This window comes from Hemiscyllium ocellatum, chromosome 3 (genome assembly GCF_020745735.1).
Source record: "Hemiscyllium ocellatum isolate sHemOce1 chromosome 3, sHemOce1.pat.X.cur, whole genome shotgun sequence".
NCBI lineage: Eukaryota > Metazoa > Chordata > Chondrichthyes > Orectolobiformes > Hemiscylliidae > Hemiscyllium > Hemiscyllium ocellatum.
Window position 1 is genome coordinate 39,778,498 of NC_083403.1, and position 16,876 is coordinate 39,795,373.

Below are 16,876 nucleotides of genomic sequence, written 5' to 3' on the forward strand. Positions count from 1 at the left end.
CTTAAAGGGCATGACAAAGATACTACAGGCTAGAAATAGTGAGCCATGGGTTGCTAAGACATTACAGGAGCCAAATTTCAAGAGCAACAAGCAGCTCACATGGCACAGACCTGAGATATGTGATAGCAACTAAGTTTTCTGGTAGTTTCAACAGGAAGGCTGGTGGCATCCTAAATGCATAATCTGTAGTTTCTTTTACTGGCTAAGCACAATCTATTCAAATGAGAGTGTGTCAAGGAAACAAATGTACAAATGATTAAATCCCATCTTTACCTCCTTGCTTCATTTTCAAATTGGGCTAACTGTGCTCTTTGCTGTTCTACTTCCAAAGAGAGTCTTTCGATGTTGCTCTTCAGTATATCATTTTCTTTCAGAACCTCGGAGATGTGAGAACCAGAAAAGTCATTTGGCTGGTAAATCTTTTCATCTAAAGTTGCTGGGAAAGATTCTGTGCACTCATTGTCTTTTTTGGATTTCTTGGTTAACTTCTGTTGTGTATATTTCTCTGCCTGTGATTTGTTATTAAGGAGCACCCTCCTCTCTCTTTGTAGATGTTCCAAAGTCTTTGAAAGCTCTTGTATCTCTCGGTTTTTAGTGGCTAGTTCTAAATTGAGTTTCTCTATCTTAGCGTGCTGATATGAATGTTGCTTATGCTGGTCAGCCATTCTCAGAGAACTTTCTTCTCTCTCCATTAATTTTAACTCTGTCTGGTAAAGTTGATTTTTCAGTTTTTCAATGTCACTTCGGAGTCTGTTTTCCTTAGACTTGTAGGCTTCTTTTAATTTGAAAATTTCCTCTTCCAGTATTTTCATTTTTGGATCAGAGTCATCTAAATTTTCTCTTTCATGGATTAGCTTGTCGACTAAACGCTGTTCAAGGTCTGAGACTCTCTGTTCGTACTGAATCTAGAAAATATACAAAATAATAGCTTATTAAACATTTTTATTAATAATATATTTTAGGTTCACACCTCCATTTGTGGGGAATTACCGACACAACCTTTTCAATCAAGCCATCATGATAGAATGGCTCAAATCACTGAGGCCAGTTTACAAAGAAATAATCCCTGATACCATAGATATAACTTTGAGACAGCAAATATTTTAATCCCTCTGTTTACCTTTACTGAATGCGAAAGAACATTGGCTATTATAAGACTCCCTCTCTGTAATGCTGAACTGATGTTGGTCTACACGAACTTACATCATACAGAAAACACCTGATTTCCTCAGATGATACAAAAGTGAGACCATTGCAAGAAGAATGAGGAAAGATCCAGGATAATCAATTCATGACAAATCTTAATAACTCAATAAGATCGCTTGCAACCCTCACTTTGTCCTCTGCACGAATGCATCAATTCGTCTAATAAAATACGCATGAAAGGCATCGAGTAGAATCTTATATATGGGATAACTATGCAGGCTATGGTGAGTAAGCTGGAAGAAACACATGAGAAGTCCAACAAGGCCTATTTCAATGTTGGGAGTAGTTAGTTGCATTTATGAAATAGGTTTTGGGTGTTGAGATGAGGATCTTGCTGGGCAGTGGTGAGATGCCTATTAGCAGGGTTAATTGCTTATTGACAACTTCTTTAATATTGAATCTCACCAGTGTAGCCACTCCAAAGTTCCACGCAATACAACTGGCATGCCAATTGTAGAATTCATTTCCAATTCAAAAAGTTGCTGGCATGAACAGACCTTGGAGGCCCAATAGCTGAAAAGGAAATTGAAAGGAACACTGCTCATAGTATGTATCGTAAACAAATTTGACATTGATGATTGTTAATATGCAAGACTGAGGTCATCCCTTGCTCCTTCGAATTGTCATCTTGGACACCTGGCCACTATGTTTCAGGCATGCCCCATGGCATCAGGTGGATGCACCCCATGTCCATGGATGCTGGCATCTGACACCTGCCACCTTCTCAGGTTGCACGGCATATCTGTGATACCCTTACAGTTCACTTTGGCACTTTAATGTGGCACTTTGCTCTCACAAATGAACCAACACTGAACTCACTGCTGCAAAGACTGCACACTCAGGGAAAGGCATCCAAGCTCATTGGACCAGGCTGCCTCTCAGGGCTGACTTGTTGCTCTCTTCATGCTCCCTTACTTTGTGCCTAACTAGTGAGTTACAAGATCCCTACCATATCTGACTTGTTCTCTCAGCTGAAACCACTAGGCCTACAGTACATTAGTCATACCTTGGCATTTAACATGTACCAGAAAGTAATGAAGCTTACTATGATTGTCAGCAATCCTCACTCATGTCAAGGGAGACTGCCTTCAGTTGGGGCCCCACGTGCACTAAGTCAACTACGGCCACTAATTCCAGTCCAGGGGCTTGGACAGTCACTCACCTGGGGTTGTTCAGGTAAGGCTTCTTTTCTTGTAAGGGGTAAGGAGCCAAATGTTAGACAGCCCACCACCCATTCACCTCTTTTAGTCCCATTGTGAGCTGTTTTCTCCAGAAATGAGTGAGTGAGTGAGTGAATGATGGAGAAGGGGAGACAGAAGGATTGAGTGAGTTGAAAGCTGATTGCACAGCTGATGTGGAAGGGGGAAAAAATGTAGTGACAAGTCTCAAGTGAGCGATCAGTGCAGAGGCCTTGCAACATCGGTGGTGGCAGCATGTGTGCTGTGGGTGAGAGCAGTGAGAGAAGATGTTGCATGCAAAAGTGAGAGTGGCAAAACACAAGTCTTGATGGGAAGTGTATATAGTAGCAGACATAGCTTGAGTGTTAGCTCTCATATTGCTGGAGTGGAGGAGGTCACTGTCCTTCATCCTTCACTGCTGTGCATTCCACCAGACAGCAGAGACAGTGATGACCTGCGTGGCAACCTCGGCCTATGTTGGCAGGGTCTGGTATTGTGGCCTCTATTGGTCCAGAGGGAAGAGGACAGCTTCTCCCTGCACCCTCTTGTCCACAAGGACCTCCAAGTCCTTGTCCACAAAGCATGGTATCAATTACTTATTCTGTGCTACGTTTCTGGCAAGTATCAGTTCTCATGTAGGGCAGTTCCAGACTGACAGTGCTGTCTGAGTACAAACAGCCTTTAAAATATAATTGACTCGTGATAAAGGGCTTATGCCTGAAACATCGATTCTTTTGCTCCTCGGATGCTGCCTGACCTGCTGTGATTTTCTAGTACTACATTCTCAACTCTGATCTCCAGCATCTGCAGTCCCAAATTTCTCCTTTTAGATATAATGCCAGTGTCAGGGTTGATGTTCTGTTTTAGGATATCCCAGCAGAGGTGCATTGTTTTGGGTATAGCGAGTGATTGAATTGGGATAATATTAGACAACAGTGTAAGAATAGGGACAGGGTCAATAGTTAATAAGGTAGGTTTGGGATGATATGGCAAGGAATCTTGCCAAGGCTTGCAGACAGAAACTTTCTGTGTCATCCAACAAAATTGAGTCAATCAAATGAGATAAGATTCTGCCCTCCATGTTAATTTCTGGCACAAATACAAGAGCTGCAAGATTGACCCTTGCATACTAATAATCAACAGAGTTTGCAGAATACACTGAAAAAATTTGAAACTAAATCTGAAAAAGGCACAATGAAAGTTTCAGTCCCAGTCAGGCAAAACTACGTGTGTAGACTTTGTGCAAAACAAAACATGAATCAGAAGCATAGCTTGGGTTGAACAGGAAGTTAAAGCTGGAAATAATCCAGTCAAGCCTGAGACATTGCCTAAAATTGGACACGCAAAACTTAACTAAAGCACCAAGTATCAAAATGAACAAGCTATACAAAATCAAAGAAAAGAAATGATTAAATAAGATTTAAATACAAAAGGAGCATAGTCACACTTAATCACTTATGTTATACTTTTCTCTAAATAGACCCACTGCAACAAATTGAACTGTGAACAATCTTCGATAGTACACCATGCAGAAGTTCTTTTGGTAATCAAATACATAAAGAAGACAAATCTTCAAAATAGTTATCTTCAGTATTATTGCATTTTAAAAATCTTTTATTCAAAAACTAGCAAAGGTCCGAGAACATCTGTGATCAAATGAGTACATATCTCAACAATACTCTCTTAAATACACAATTTTCAATTATTTTTCATCAAAGGAACTGAATCAAAACTTCTCACTCTGGAAACACCTACAATAAAGCTGTGCATGTGTGAGGGAAATGTGGAACTATAAATTTTATCAAGTGTCTGTTCTTGTGACTTATTGATGATTATCAGTTTGCAACTGTCATTGGAAATGGCTTTCTACTAAGCTGAAACCAAAAAGTTAACTTTTGATGGGTTTTACATAATTCATCCTACTTCCTTGAAAACTACCTCTTACGTTTTCAGCATTTAAAATGAAAAGGTTTCCTAACTAACAGTTTTACTCTGATTCAAGTTTCATAGTGACATTATTACTGATGCTTTCACGAGTCTAAATTTATGCATCAATAGGAGGTAGATTGTGTTGACATTTTGGAGGATATAGACTGTTACCATCTTGGTTTACAGAATCAACACGGAAGTATTTTTTACTTTACCTGACAGTTTTTGTAAAACATTTTCATTCAAATCTAGTAAACTTTCCCTTTAAGCACACAAAAAACTTTTGAAAGATTTTTGACAATTTTGCCGCATTCAACCATTCCATCATCACCAGGCCCGTGCCATCCTACCATTCCTACCCCTTCTATCAATCCCACCATCTTCAACATGCATCTGTGCTCTTGTGCTTCCCCTACTCTATTATCCACTCCATTACGGCTGTTAATCACCACTGGCAGACACACATATCACACGATCTAATCCTCTACTTGCTTCCAAGTGTGTCAAGCTTTGCTCACCAAATAGAGCAACCAGATGCATGCCTCAGTAATCAGAATTGTATACTCAAAAACAAAGTACTAGAAATAACAATAAAGTGCAATTCACAAAGAATACTAAAAGCACCTTCACACAATTTACATAGATTATATCTTCAAGCACCAGAGTCAGCCTGCAGGTGGCACAGATATGCAGTTGAGGGATGTTACAATAGCACTACCACCTTTGTGACATCAATGACATGTCATTACATTTAGCATCAAACTGGGTGTGAAAGCAAGACATTCCAAGGAGAGTAAAAAGTTTCAAAATATTTGATAATCAATATGGAGGTAACTCAATGGTGAAGGCAAGGAAGTGTGAAGGACAAGACAGGTCACAAAGTCACATTAAATGAAGATGATACAACACATTTTATTAGGGCTAAATTATCATATGTATGCAGAACAAGTGACCTATCATTAAACAAAATGTAACAAGAAAAAATGCAAAATGCTGATTCAATGTACAAAGGAATGAAGTACAAGTGAAAGATGTTAACAAACATTCCAGAGAAAGTGGAGTGCTTTTAAAGCTTCAATATTGAATATTTAAATTAAACGATTTCTCTAAGAAAAAGAAACATATATCAAAAAACAGGTTGGGTAAATAACGAAATCATCCTTGTCACACCATCTCTTATGGTTATGAAAGAAACCAGAAAGCATGTTTTAGAGTACAAACTATCGGCAGGCATGAAGAAGATCTGCAAGTCTTGAGGCAAGATAATTCAATAAATACTTAAACAGATAGCAAACCCAAATCAAAGAAGCTGCAGTAGCATTTATTTTTCATCAATGGCAGACATCAAAAATGTATTTTTAGAATACCATTAGCTAGAACGGCCACAATTAATCTAGAAAAGGAAGATTCTGACAAATTTCAACTCTTTTTCAGGATATTACTGTTCTACCTATATCGCTTAACTGAATTTTCGGCAGCTTCAATACTGCTACACATGAAATATTTCTATTAAACTGAAAAATCCAAGAAGCCAGGCTAGAAATTATAAATAGAATGATGTTAGAAAGAAGCAAAAAGTGCCAAGCAGAATACTCTCAGAATTCTAATAGGACAGAGCTGTAGTGGCAGAAGTAGTGCTGCTGGAAGTGGTTTGTGAGAGTTGAGCGTCATCTTAAACTGATGGTTGTTTGGACCTCTTAATTCTAACCTACAGGGAAGGTAATAGATTAGGGGCATTATCACCAGACTATTAATCCAGAGACCCAGACCATGTTCTGGGGACCCAGGTTTGAATTTTGCCATGACAGATAGTGGAATTTGAATTCACTTTTTAATAAAATCTGGAATTAAGAATCTAACGATGACCATGAAATCATTGTCAATTGCCAGAAAAATCTGTCTTGTTCACTAATGCCCTCCAGGGAAGGAAATCTGCCACCCTCACCTGGTCTGGCCTACATGTGACTCCAGACCCACAGTAATCCGGTTGACTCTCAATTGTCCCCTGAAATGGCCTAGCAAGCCATTCAGTTATACCAATTGCAACAAAGTCTCAAAGAAATGAAACAGGATGGCTCACCTGACATCAACCTAGGCAACCGGAAAAAAGACCCTACAAAATCCTCCTCACTAACATTTGGGGGTTAGTGTCAAAATTGGGCGGCATGGTGGCACAGTGGTTAGCATTGCTGCCTCACAGCGCCTGAGACCCGGGTTCAGTTCCCGACTCAGGCGACTGACTGTGTGGAGTTTGCACGTTCTCCCCGTGTCTGCGTGGGTTTCCTCCGGGTGCTCCGGTTTCCTCCCACAGTCCAAAGATGTGCGGGTCAGGTGAATTGGCCATGCTAAATTGCCCGTAGTGTTAGGTAAGGGGTAAATGTAGGGGTATGGGTGGATTGCGCTTTGGCGGGTCGGTGTGGACTTGTTGGGCCGAAGGGCCTGTTTCCACACTGTAAGTCTAATCTAAAAGAAAAGCTGTTTCACAGACTAGTCAAGCAACAGCCTGACATTGTCTGCAAGGTGTGAATCTCTGAGTATGACTATGTCCCAGACACCATCTGGATATGTCCTATTTCACCTGCAGTGCAGAAAGAGCAGCACTGTGGTATACAGTCAGAAGGGAGTTGCCCCGGGAGTTCTTAATATTGACTCCAGATCCGTTGAAGTCTCATGGGATTCACGGCTTCAGGTTAAACATGGGCAAGGAAACTTCCAGCTGACTACCACATACCGTCCTCCCTTGGCTGATGAATTGGTACTGCTCCACGTTGAATAACACTTAGAGGGAGAACTGAGGATAGTAAGGGCACAAAACGTACTCTGGGTGGGGGATTTTAAATGTCCATCATCAAGAGTGGCTCAGCAGCAGTACTACTTATTGAGCTGGTTGGGTCCTCAAGGACATTGCTGCTAGTCTGGGTCTGCAGCAGATGGTGAAGGAACCAAGAGGGGAAACATATTTGACTTCATCCTTACCAATCTGCCAGCTGCAGATGCATCTGTTCATGACAGTATCAGTAAGAGTGACCACTGCACAGTCTTTGTGGAGATGAAATCCAGACTTCACGTGAAGAATAACCTCCATCATGTGGTATGGCAGCATCACCATGCTAAATGGGACAGAATTCAAACAGATGTAGCAACTCCAGACTGGGCATCCATGAAGCACAATGTACCATCAACAGCAGCAGAACAGAACTCTAGCATAATCTGTAACCTCATGGTTTGGCAATATCCCTTTCTCTTCCATTACCATCAAGACAGGTGATTAACCCTAGTTCAATGGAAAGTGCAGGAGGGTATGCCAGGAGCAACATCAGGCATACCTGAAGATGAGGTGTCAACCTGATGAAGCTACCAAACAGGACTACATGCACACCAAACATGAATGGCAAGTGATAGACAGAGCTAAGCAATCTCATGAACAACAGATCAGATCTAAGCTCTGCAGTCCTGCCACATCTAGTCGTGAATGGTGGTGGATAATTAAACAGCTTGCTGGAAAAGGCAGCTTCACAAATACCCCCATCCTCAATGAAGGAAGAACCCCGCACATCACTGCAAACGTTAAGGCTGAAGCTTTGGAGCAATCTTCAGCCAGAAGTGTCAGGTGGATGATGCATCTCAGCCTCCTCCAGTGGTCCCCAGCATTACAGAAATCAGTCTTCAGCCAATTCGATTCATTCCAGGTGAGACTAAGAAACGGTTGGAGGCACAGGATACTGAAAAGGCAATGGGCTAGGACAACATTCTGGCAATAGTCCTGAAGAGTGTTGTTCCAGAATGTGCTGCTCCACTAACCAAATAGTTCCAATATAGTTACAGCACTGGCATCTACCTGACAGTGTGGAAAATTGTCCAAGTGTGTCCTGTACATAGAAAGCAGGAAAAATTTGACTCGGCCAATTACCACCCCAATATCAGTAAAATGATGGAAGGTGTCATCAACAGTGCTATCGAACAGCACTTGCTCATCAGTCCCTAGTTTGGGTTCTGCCAGGTTCACTCAGCTCCCGACCTCATTGCAACCTTAGTTCAAACATGGACAAAAGAGTTGAGTTCCTCGGGGTAGTGTCCTCAGCCCAACTATTTCAGCTACTTCATCAATGACCTTCCCTCCATCATTAAGTGCGTATGTTCACCAACGATTACACAATGTTCAGCATCATTCGTGACTCCTCAGATACTGAAGCAGTACATGTCCAAATGCAACAAGGTTTGCACAATATCCAGAAGCACTGCAGATATTCACTAAGGATCCTCCGATAGCACCTACCCAAACTCACAACCATTTCTACTCAGAAAGACAAGGGCAGCAGATATAAGGGAACACTACCACCTTCAAGTTCCCCTCTAAGCCACTCATCATCCTGACTCAGAAATATATCGGCCTTCCTTCACTGTCTCTGGGTCAAAGTACTGGAATTCCTTCCCTAATGGCACTGTGGTTCAACCTACAGCAGATGGACTGCAGTGGTTCAAGAAGGTAGCTCACCACGGCCTTCTTAGGGGCGACTAGGGACGAGCAATAAAGTGCTGGCCAGCCAGCGACACCCACATCCCACAAAATTAATAAATAAAATTTAGAAAATTAAACAACCCAGATTTGGGTTCTGCTTGATTTGCTGCTGTATCTAAATTATGGAGATCAGTAAAGATGATTGAGTAAAATATTTGCCAATGATTTAGATAAGCAAGATGATTCAGGGAGCAAATAAAACTCAAAAGTTCAAAAACTCAAGGTACAAATATTTACACACTGACCACAAAAATGAACAAAACACCCAATAAATTAGATTTGATGTACAAAGCAAGCCTTAGAAAGAAACTTAGGTTAACTCATCAGTTTTAGTTTCTGAACAATATGATTAGAAATTCAAAATGCATACCAGTTCATAAATTCAAAAGATTTTAAGAATCTATAAATGAAGAGAGGACAGAGTAGAATAACTCTACCAAGCTATGTTAACTCGTCAGTATTATTATACTTCTGCAGATCTGCCTTAAGGATTTTCCCTCTCTGATTGATAGTCTGTAACAACATATCTGGGAAAAAAAACTTTTCATGAAGAGCACTCATCTCACTGAAGAAATTTCAGACCAATACATATTCAACTACCTGATCCAAAAGCTCTGCTCACACTTTGACAGCTGTGACTAATTCTATCTTACCGGCTAAGAAAACCTATAATATCTGAAACAAGATATCAATTCATTCGGTCTCCCAGTGTGAGAAAATTCCAGAATTCTGATGCAGAAAATTGTCAAAAATGAATCAGCTGTTCCTGGCTATTGTACTTTCTGCACATAAGTTTTGCATAAAGTTATCCAGTAGATTTTAAGATATTTTTCACAGACAGACAAACAAAAGGGCAGAAACATTACCCCTGCACACCTTCAATGGTAGAGATAATGAAGATATCACAAAACTCTTTAAAATGATAAGCATTTTACAATGTCTTGTTTGCAAACTAGAAGTGACTCTTAATACCCCCTGGTTTGGAGGGCGAGCTGTGAGGAGAGTTTGGACAAACATGGTTTATGTTCACTTGAACATTGGAGGCTGATTGAAGGTGGTCTGATGAAAGTTTACAAAATTATTATAGGCAAGGACAATCAAAAGTCTTTTTCCCCCAGGATAGAAGTATAAGTTTCTAGGGAACATTGGTTTTGGTAAAGGGAAAAAGCTTAAAAGGAGATGAGAGAGACAAGTTTTTTTTAAAATACAAAGGGCGGTAACTGCCTTGAATGCACAACCAGAGGAGGTTGTAGAAACAGATACAATAGCAACGTACAACAGGCATCTTGATAGATACATGAATAGGCAGAGTAAGGAGGAATACAAAATGTGTAGAGGCAAAAGGTTTTAGTTTAAAAAAGGCATCACGCATTGATGCAGACTTAGTGTGCTGAAGGGCCTGTTCTTTTGCTGTACTGGTCTTTGTTCCAAATCCTTTTCAAATTGAACTTGTTTTTAAAGAGTTTAACATTAAGTGACAATAAGAAATACCTTTATTTTTTGGAATTGTTGTTCCATTACTCTTAAGCTCTTCTTCGCTTCTTCATCTTTTCCTTCGAGGTCAGCTTCTAGTTTCTTTATTCTTTTCTCTAAAAATGCTCTTGAATGCAGTCTGCCTTCTGTTTCAGAATCTGCTTCAGGTACAGATGCAGCTGCGTATATAAGAGCAGGTAACGAATTTGGATACCGCCTTCGAATTATTTCTTCCATTTCTTTAATCTGTCAAAATGCAAATAAGGTATTAGCTGGTTTTATACTTACCCACTGAGTCAAGTATAATGTTGTCCCATGAACAAAAATGAAAAGAAGGTATAGACTATGAATTGCAGACCAGTCAGTCTAACTTTGGTGATGGAGAAATTATTAGAAAGAATTCTGAGGGACACAATATATCTATACTGGGAGAGTCATAGATTAACCAGAGTCTTCAGCATGTATTTCAAGGAAGGTCATGTTTGACGAAGTTTATTGGATTTTTTGAGGAGATAATTAGGAGTGTTAAAAAAGGTAACATATTTGATGTAGCCTATGGAATTTAGCAAAGCTTTTGATAAGGTCCCTTGTGGCAGACTGATGAATAAAGGAAGATCCCACAGGATCAAAGACAAAGTAGCACACTGGAACCAAGGCAAAGTGGCACACTGGATACAAAACTGATTGAGAGGCAGGAAGCAGGCAATGGTACAGAGAGATCCCTGTGACAGGAAATCTGTTTCCAATGGGATTACGCAACACTTGGGACTGGTGCTCTTGTTGTTTGTGTCGTGATTTGAACTTAAATGTAGGAATATGATCAAAACATTCATGGATGACACGAACCTGGTAAGGTAGCAAACAGTGAGAAGGATAGCTATAAACTGCAGGAGGATATCAACAGACTACTCAGAAAGACAAAACAATAGCAAATTAAAATTAATCTGGAAAAATGTGAGGTAATGCACTTTGGAGTGCATAACAAGGTAAGGCGTTAACCTATAAATAGTAGGACCCTGGAAAATCAGAAGATTAGTGTCCCATACCCACAGATTTCTTAAAGTAGCAGAGCAATAGACAATAGGTGTAGGAGTAGGCCATTCAGCCCTTCGAGCCTGCACCGCCATTCAATATGATCATGGCTGATCATTCCGAATTCGTATCCTCTTCCTGCCTTATCTCCATAACCCTTGATTTCACTACCTTTGAGAGCTCTATCCAACTCTTTCATAAATGAATCCAGAGACTGGGCTTCCTCTGCCCTCTGGGGCAGAGCATTCCACACAGCCACCACTCTCTGGGTGAAGAAGTTTCTCCTCATCTCTGTCCTAAATGGTCTACCCCGTATTTTTAAGCTGTGTCCTCTGGTTAGGCACTCACCCATCAGCGGAAACATGTTTCCTGCTGCCAGAGTGTCCAATGCTTTCATAATCTTTTATGTCTCAATCAGATCCCCTCTCAGTCTTCTAAAACGCAAGGGTATACAAACCCAGTCGCTTCAGTCTTTCAGTGTAAGGTAATCCCGCCATTCCAGGAATTGACCTCGTGAACCTACGCTACACTCCCTCAATAGCCAGAATGTCTTTCCTCAAATTTGGAGACAAGAACTACACACAGTACTCCAGGTGTGGTCTCACCAGGGCCCTGTACAGCTGCAGAAGCACCTCTTTGCTTCTATATTCAATTCCTCTTGTTATGAAGGCCAGCATGCTATTAGCCTTCTTCACTACCTGCTGTACCTGCATGCTTGCCTTCATTGACTGGTATACAAGAACATCCAGATCTCTCTGTACTGCCCCTTTACCTAAATTGATTCCATTGAGGTAGTAATCTGCCTTCCTGTTCTTGCCACCAAAGTGGATAACCATACATTTGTCCACATTAAACTGCATCTGCCCACTCACCTAACTTGTCCAGGTCACCCTGTAATCTCCTAACATCCTCATCACATTTCACCCTGCCACCCAGCTTTGTATCATCAGCAAATTTGCTAATGTTATTACTGATACCATCTTCTATATCATTAACATATATTGTAAAAAGCTGCAGTTCCAGCACAGATCCCTGCGGTACCCCACTGGTCATTGCCTGTCTTTCCAAAAAGGAGCCTTTATCACTACTCTTTGTTTCCTATCAGCCAACCAATTTTCAATCCAATCTAGTACTTTGCCCCCAATACCATGTGCCCTAATTTTACTCACTAACCTCCTGTGTGGGACTTTATCAAAAGCTTTCTGAAAGTCCAGGTACACTACATCTACTGGATCTCCCTCATCCATCTTCAGAGTTACATCCTCAAAAAATTCAAGAAGATTAGTCAAGCATGATTTCTCCTTCATAAATCCACGCTGACTCTGTCCTATCCTGTTACTACTATCCAGATGTGCCGTAATTTCATCCTTTATAATAGACTCCAGCATCTTTCCCACCACTGAGGTCAGACTAACTGATCTATAATTTCCTGCTTTCTCTCTCCCACCTTTCTGAAAAAATGGTATAACATTAGCCACCCTTCAACCCTCAGGAACACACCCCGAATCTATCGAACTCTGGAAAATAATCACCAACGCATCCATGATTTCCCGAGCCACCTCCTTCAGTACCCCGGGATGTAGACCGTCAGGCCCCAGAGACTTATCAACCTTCAGACCTAACAGTCTCTCCAACACCAATTCCTGGCAAATATAGATTCCCTTAAGTTCAGGTCCCTCAGCCACTGTTACCTCAGGGAGGTTGCTTGTGTCTTCCCCAGTGAACACAGATCTGAAGTACCCATTTAATTCTTCCGCTATTTCTTTGTTCCCCATAATATATTCCCCTGTTTCTGTCTTCAAGGGCCCAATTTTAGTCCTAACCATTTTTTTGCCTTGCACATCCTTAAAAAAGCTTTTACTATCCTCCTTTATATTATTGGCCAGTTTACCTTCGTACCTCATTTTTCCTCTGCGTATTTGCTTCTTAGTAATCCTCTGTTGCTCTTTAAAAGCTTCCCAGTCCTCAGTTTTCCCACTTATCTTTGCTATGTTATACTTTTTCTCTTTTAACTTTATATATTTCTTAACTTTCCTCGTCAGCCACGGCCACCCATGCCTCCTCCAGGGATCTTTCTTCCATTTAGGAATAAACTGATCCTGCAATTTCTGCATTATACACAGAAATATCTGCCATTGTTCCTCCACAGTCATCCCCGCTAAGGTATTGCACTATTGAACCTTGGCCAGCTCCTCTCTCATAGGTCCATAGTTCTCTTTATTCAACAGAAGTACTGTCACTTCCAACTGTACCCTCTCCCTCTCAAATTGCAGATTGAAGCTTAATGTATTATGATCACTACTTCCCAATGGCTCCTTCACTTCGAGGTCTCTGACCAATTCTGGTTCGTTACACAATACTAGATCCAGAATTGCCTTCTCCCTGGTCGGCTCTAGCACCAGCTGCTCTAAGAATCCATCTCTGAGGCACTCCACAAAGTCTCTTTCTTGAGGTCCAATACCATCCTGATTCTCCCAGTCTACCTGCATGTTAAAATCCCCCATGACAACTCTAGTAACATCTTTGCGACAGGCCACTTTCAACTCCTGATTTACCTTACATCCGACATCCAGACTACTGTTTGGGGGCTATAGATGACTCCCAAGAGTGTCTTTTTACCCTTAGGATTTTGCAGCTCTATCCACACTGACTCTACATCCCCTGACTCTAGGTCCCTCCACGCAAGAGAATGAAAATCCTCCCTTACCAACAAGGCCACCCCACCCCTCTGCCCATCAGTCTGTCCTTACGATAGCACGTGTAGCCTTGAATGTTCATTTCCCAGGCCCTGTCCACTTGAAACCACATCTCAGTTATCCTCACAATATCGAATCTGCCAATTTCCAAAAGAGCCTCAAGCTCATCCATCTTATGTCTAATGCTTCGTGCATTCATGTATAGTATTTTTAATTTGTTACTGCTCTCACCCTTCCCATCAACTCCTATTTCACTCAACCTTACAGCGTGTTCCCTTTCTGAGTTTTCTAGAGCAGATAGAAGTGTGGCTAAGGTGCCATACTGGTTGTGGCACAGCTTTTATTAAGTGTGGCACAGAATACAACAGCAAATACCATGTATACTTGCGCATAGGTCAAACTCTGAAGATCATTTTTTAAAGTTGAAATTAGCAGGTTAACTAATGCACAAGGTATTGTTTTCGAGGGGATGAAATTCATGCTTTGTATGAGTGAAAAATGGACAAACAAGAGCCATATCTCTATATAAAATAATAAACAACAAAAGGAAAGAATTATGGCAATTATTGAATATTATATACAAAATAACTCTCCATTCTGCCTGCTATGTGAGAACGATACGCTTGTACCCGTTTCCAGTTACCAGTATTGCAAAGTGCATGTAGTTGTACACATACATACAAAAGTTAATAGACATACCAGCAGGTGGTTAGGCCATCTACCAGGGTAGTTGTACAACACACAATTCATGAATAAAAACAAAACAAAAAACAAAACGACTGGAAGTATTTATTAAGAAAGGACCACATGAAACTTTATAATATACGATAAACACTTTACATCAAAAACCGACATTCACAGCAAAAAACTCTTTTCACCATATATCACAAATATTATGGGATAGCTTCTTAAAACAAAAGTTACAAGCAAAAGTCCATTAGAATCCTTCAAATTCACTGTCCTCATCACTTACATCACTGAATAATTCATGCCAGTCATCTGAGTCAAGCAAATCATCATATGGATCATCTTCATCTGCAGCCTTAAGGGGATCATCAATTGATTTTCATCACTTCCATCTGACCATAAATAGTCATCCTCTGTACCATCTAAAGCATTAGAAATGCCACATTTTTTTGAAAGCTTTCACAATAATTTCAGTTTTCATTTCCTTCCAGGACTCAACAATCCACTCACATACAGTTACAAGGTGCCACCCTTTGTGAAGCTTTTTTCCCCTTCTTGCATCTAAGTGTCCCAGTTCTTCCATACTAAGTCATTAAAAGGTTTATTGATGCCAACATCCAGTGGCTGCACCATGCCAGTAAGGCCTCCTTGAATCAATGCAATGTCAGCATTGTTAGCTCAAAGTTCACTGATAACACTGTTCGTTCTGTGATCTGAACATATCCCAAACCAGTAAGCTTTTTTCCTTTCTAAGTCCACCTGGTCACATATTCCAGATCTCTCAAATCCAAGTCTTGCAGCCACCTTCATCCATCCACCCTTTTTCATGGATGAGGGAACAATGCCTTTTGGAAATTTCTGTTTGGGCAGAGTTTTCTGCTTAAAAATCACCATTGGCTTTAACTTTGTTCCATTTCCCATACAACCAAGTACCACAGTGAATCAACGTGTTTCATGGCCAATAGTCTTTACCAAAACTGTTTTTGCTCCAATCTTGTCCACAGTTCTGTTCCCTGGCATATCAAAGTTCATTGGGGTTTCATCCACATTGCCGATGCACGAGAGCCTGTTTTCCTTCCGAATCCTGATTACAAAGCCATGGAACTCAATTAACTTGTCATTAAGTTCTGCTGGTAGATGTTTGGCAATCATGTTTTCTGTCTAAGCACTAAATCATACCTTTCCATAAACCTACTGCACCATCCAGCACTGGCTTTGAAATCACTGAATTTATCTTTTTTGCTTCATTGTTGGCACATATTCTTATAGGAGAAAGTGAGGTCTGCAGATCAGAGCTGAAAATGTGTTGCTGGAAAAGCGCAGCAGGTCAGGCAGCATCCAAGGAACAGGAGATTCAACGTTTTGGGCATAAGCCCTTCTTCAGGATGAAGGGCTTATGCCCGAAACGTCGAATCTCCTGTTCCTTGGATGCTGCCTGACCTGCTGCGCTTTTCCAGCAACACATTTTCAGCACATATTCTTATACATTGTCAAGTCACTATGCTTCCGTTCTGATGACACTGAATTACCCAGTCAGCAATCTTTTCTTCTAGTTGTGGTCACTTGTTCAGCTTTCCTCAGTTGGCATACTTCTATTTTGGCATAGCCTTTAACTGTGCGGCCTTTTTCCTCCAATCTCAAACAAGTTTGTCAGAAACACAGGACTACTCTGCAATGTCAATAACTTTTAAATTTAAAATGTGCTGTAAACTTATTTCTTCGTGATGCCATTTTGTCAGAAAAATTTGGGGGAGTTTTGCATAAATTCAGAGCACAACTATACATGACACCTACTTCTAAGAAACTGAGACAACAGCGGGAAGACAAGGTCGAGGGCTGCCAGACGGTAGATATTTGCATGCATAGGTCAAATGTATGTATGTAAATATTACATATGTATATACAAAATATACATTAATTTATGCACACACAGTATATGTATGTATTATCAACATTTAATTTAACAAGTTTTGTAGCTCAGGTTGAAGTTCTGGAGTGTTACATTCGTTCTCAGACGTTTTGTAGGTAATATCATCAGAGAGTCTCTGGTGAAGCACTGGTGTTATGTCCTGCTTGCTATTTATGAGTTTAGATTTTCTTGGGTTGGTGATGTCATTTCCTGTAGTGATGTCATTACCTGGTCTTTTTCTCAGAGG

At 40.6% G+C, this 16,876-nt stretch overlaps 1 protein-coding gene across 1 annotated transcript in view; it reads right to left on the reverse strand.

Moving 5' to 3' along the window:
* Window positions 1-16,876, reverse strand: part of cep162 (centrosomal protein 162) — a 134,708-nt gene that overhangs the window by 14,201 nt on the left and 103,631 nt on the right. Inside the window, exons 22-23 of the mRNA XM_060849654.1 lie at window positions 10,324-10,551; window positions 274-905 (exon numbers count right to left, since the gene is read on the reverse strand). Coding sequence (XP_060705637.1) covers window positions 274-905; window positions 10,324-10,551 — 860 coding nt within the window. The remainder of the gene's footprint in view (window positions 1-273; window positions 906-10,323; window positions 10,552-16,876) is intronic.